Here is a 4,383-nt window from a genome sequence, read left to right on the forward strand (position 1 = left end):
CTATTCTGAAGAGAATGAGGTATGAACCATGATCCTAGGATAAATAGTGACGATACAGTAGCTGCTTGACTGAAGGTCTAAAAAATAGCCCAAAAAGGCAGGATCCTTTAAGGGTTAAAGGTGTGTTTGCGGTGTATCATGTCTGCTGAACTGCCTTTTTACGTAAATATTCCTGTAGAAGTTCTTTAACATTATCTTTATGAAGGTCCATGCCAAGATCTTATTTGTTCATTCCTAGCAAAAGACCCATCCTCTGTAGTTTATCTTTAATTTGATTTAAAGATTTTTTCCAAAATTTCTAAATCTTAAAACTCAAGTTCTGGGATGACGACCAACTCTGCAATCGTATCAATGCAAGCTAAAGAAAGGCAATTGCTTGAAAGTAGATTTCATTATTTTTAATGCAGTCTTAGCCTTTAGATCATCTTTATCTGTATTGAGTTTAATCTCTCCCTGAGCAAAACTTAAGATGTCTACATTTAACTCATCAAAGAATTCAAAATGTAGAATCCCGATTTGCGTTGCAAAGGTGAGCGCCTCTTCTGGAGAAATACGTCCATCTGTTGCCACTTCTAAAATTAGACGATCAAAATCTGTGTCTTGACCTACGCGTGTATTTTCTACAAAATAGTTCACAAATCTTACAGGAGAAAAAACAGAATCAAGTATAATTTCAACCACTACATTTCCTTGTATTGGATGCCTTTCAGCACACACATATCTACGACTAATAGCTATTTTCAAGTCGATTTTACGCATCATTGGCTTAGTGACTGACAAAATCACTAACCCTGGATTACATACTTCAAACTTACACTCTCCTAACAAATCGTGTAGAGTTACTGCATATTGACCATTATTTTTTTCAAGCATTTCTGGTGTAACATCCAGCATTTTAGAAATCTGCTTTATTTCGCGAGATTCTAGCTCCTCATCTCTTGGTAACTTGCCCAAAACAGCACTTTTAAAATTTAACAGAATTATAGTCATATCTTCTATTACGCCATCAATTGACATATACTCATGAGGAATGCCTTCCATAATAGCACATACGTAAATTATTTATATAAATTCATATCGTTTTGATAACTTTAGAATACGTACATGTACTTTGATTTACAGTTATATACAAAGAAAAAGTACGTAATGGAAGTTTATTAAAATTTCACTTCAAATTGTATTATATTGAAAGGTAAGTTCCTTATTGCCACTCTTACTAACATTTTTATGTATATCATCATTCGGAGTACTACGAAATACTTGCATGTCCTTCAATAGGCATTCATGCATCTGGAGAATTTTGTTGTTAGACGAATGCGCCACGTAGTGGCACTTCGTGTAACTCACACAAATACAGCAAACACAGTAGGGGTGCAGGTCAAAACCCATCCGGCCTTACCCCCTGGAGGCACATATGTTGTCCCTGTGCAGAGAATGGTGGTAAATTCTTGTCCATTATAAACCGATGTGTAGCCTCTCTGTCTGATAAACGTCGTCCTCTTGCGATGATTTACACTACAAATTAGATGTTAGTGGCTCTATATATAACACGGTCATAAGAAAACTTTCAATTCACGTAGATTTATTCAATATAAGAACTAACAGCAAAACGCTCATCTTTCAACGTAAATCACATTATATAGAGTTATACGTACGTATATGTGCAATTCTTATGTGAAAATGACTAGAGTAGCAAAGGACCGAAGCACATGAAAGGCTCCAGTGGCATAGCCAGAAAACTCATCAATGGGGATTCACAAAGCATTAGGCTGAACGCAATTCTTGTATTCATAAAGAAATAATCAATAGTTTTTACCTTTACTACAGATAATCTTTCCATTTTATTTTCGTATGAGTCTCCTTCCTCCCACCTGTGTCAACTACACAAAACTACATCACATTGTTTTATCTAGTAAAGCACCGAAGTAAGCATAATTGCTATACAATACAATTGTGTCGACTTGATGCTTAAACAGACTCGCCCAAAGTTTGTATTATTATTATTATTATTATTATTATTATTATTATTATTATTATTATTATTATTATTATTATTATTATTATTATTCAAGAAAGCGCGTTTCACGAACTGTCAACCTCCAAATTGTCCTTACATACCTTATTCAAAATATTAGTACCGACTCGTAAAGTTACCAGTGGCGTATTTAGGGGCCTATAGGACTCCAGTCCCCTCTCCGGCCTGAAAATTTGTTGGCATAGGAAAAAACTAATGTGCTTATTGACGTATTGTGCATAGCCCTCCGTGTCCTAAACAAAATCCTAAATACGCCACTGAAACTTACTCAATATTCAATTACTGATGAAATATGTTATTGTATAAATTATACTTTTTTACTTTATAAGTTTAAATATTTCGACTTTTTGGATCAAAAGATCCAATATATTTCAGGCAAAAATTTTCTTGTAGACCTTATGTCTCGAAAACTACATATAGTGTAGCCAAACCAAAACTAACAATTTTCTCAGTATGATGTGCTTATTCCGTAAAAAAATATCGAAACTCGATTTAAGGACCGTTCAAAAATTTTGTGGACCCTGATCCACAAAATACAATATATTTTATACAATCAAGCATTTTCTTGTACGCCTTATATCTGGAGAACTACATATAGTGTAGCGAAACCAAAACTAACAATTTACTCACTATAGTGTGCTTATTCAGTAAAAAGTACGAAAATTCGATTTAGGAACCGTTCAAAAATGTTGTGGCCCCTGATCCACAAATTCAATATATTTCATACAATCAAACATTTTCTTGTACGCCTTATATCTGGAGAACTACATATAGTGTAGCCAAACCCAAACTATCACATAACTCAGTATGGCGTGCTTATTCCGAAAATAATACGAAAACCCGATTTAGTAGCCTTTCCAAACTTTTGTGTCCCCTGATCCAAAACTAATTATTGGCCAAGACCGAAATGTTTTGATACAATTTTTGGATCATTCCTTAAATTCTTTGCTAAGATCGCAATATTTTTATCCATTTTTTTGGGATCATTCATAAAATTCTTGTTCGTTACGTCCCTCTTCTAAAATTTACAACGACGCAATTTGAGTCATAATTTCAACATGTATGTAGATACACAATTTAACAAAAGTAACAAATAAACTTATCCGTAATGAAAATAAAATAAAATACAATAAAACGCTGTTCATTTGACTATATAAACCCTTCTATGTGATGTGGAAATCGTTAGTAAAATCACTGTGGCAATAACAATTTCGTACTTTCAGCATTCTAGAACTAAGTACATCATACTGACTTATTGATATCAAAAATAAATAAATAAATAAATAAATAAATATGAGATCCAAGTATACCTAAAGTTATTCTTTTATCTAAGATCATGAACCTTATATTACTGTTTTTGTTTCTTTCCTTTTGTTTTCAAAACGTGACATTTCTAGTACAGCCAGAAGGAAAAGTGTAATCCCAACGTTATGTTTAGTTGTACAAAAATCTTTGGAATAAATCGATCGATTCGAATGCAAGTTTCATTCACGATTTCTCTAAGCGAGGAAAATTGCCCAAATTGGTCTAAAGAAAACTTCCGGTGACGATGAAGTTCTACTTCTTGCTGTACAATGGTAGAATTCCAATTTCTGCGTAAAACCCCGCGGGAGCAACCCTTGCATGGGTGGTCACAGTGAACCTACGAGAAAGTCTTTTATAGACCCCCTACGCATCCTATGGGCATCACAGTCTGTATTTGGAACTTGAATGGTAACAACGCCTTCTTTGCTGTTACTATTTTCAGATACATTTTTTACTTTCTTGTAGTAGTCACACAAGGGTTTCGTCTCTAATATGGGGAACAAACGAAACAGAGTTAGAAAGATGGGATACAGAAGTCGAAATCGCAAAGCCATCGCAAAAGAAACCATGTACAATATCCACAGGTAAGTGCAATCTACAATAATATTTTAAAAAGAAAATCTTATACAAAATTAGTGTATGTGCATTACAATTTTGACAGTCTAGATCAGCGTTTCCCAACCTTTTTCAGCTTGCGGCACACTACGAGTGTAACTTGAATTCTCGCGGCACACACACAGATTTTATTGTTATTATTATTATTATTATTATTATTATTATTATTATTATTATTATTATTATTATTTGCAAATATAAAATAAAATACCATGGTATTTTTTTTCTGTGATTACTGATCTTCTCACAGAGATGTAAGCTCGATTACTGGTTTTCCCCTATGCTAATTCATTGTGCTTATTTTTTATTCTAATTTTAAAATAGAAAAGAATTGGAATGAAATATAAAACTCAGATTTTTAAAAATACGCTTTCTTTTTCGAAAACTGTATTCAATCTTTCACTAAGAACGAAGATCACTAAATAACG

General features: G+C 33.4%; 1 protein-coding gene across 1 annotated transcript; it reads right to left on the reverse strand.

The window, feature by feature from the left end:
* Nucleotides 1-348: 348 nt before the first annotated feature.
* Nucleotides 349-1,041, reverse strand: LOC145685185 (DNA-directed RNA polymerase subunit alpha-like). The gene has a single exon (XM_081757541.1). The coding sequence runs from the start codon at nucleotides 1,039-1,041 to the stop codon at nucleotides 349-351; it is 693 nt and encodes a 230-aa protein (XP_081613667.1).
* Between the last annotated feature and the right edge of the window lie 3,342 nt (nucleotides 1,042-4,383).

Source organism: Thermobia domestica, chromosome 5 (genome assembly GCF_964235325.1).
Source record: "Thermobia domestica chromosome 5, izTheDome1.hap1.1, whole genome shotgun sequence".
Taxonomy (NCBI): domain Eukaryota; kingdom Metazoa; phylum Arthropoda; class Insecta; order Zygentoma; family Lepismatidae; genus Thermobia; species Thermobia domestica.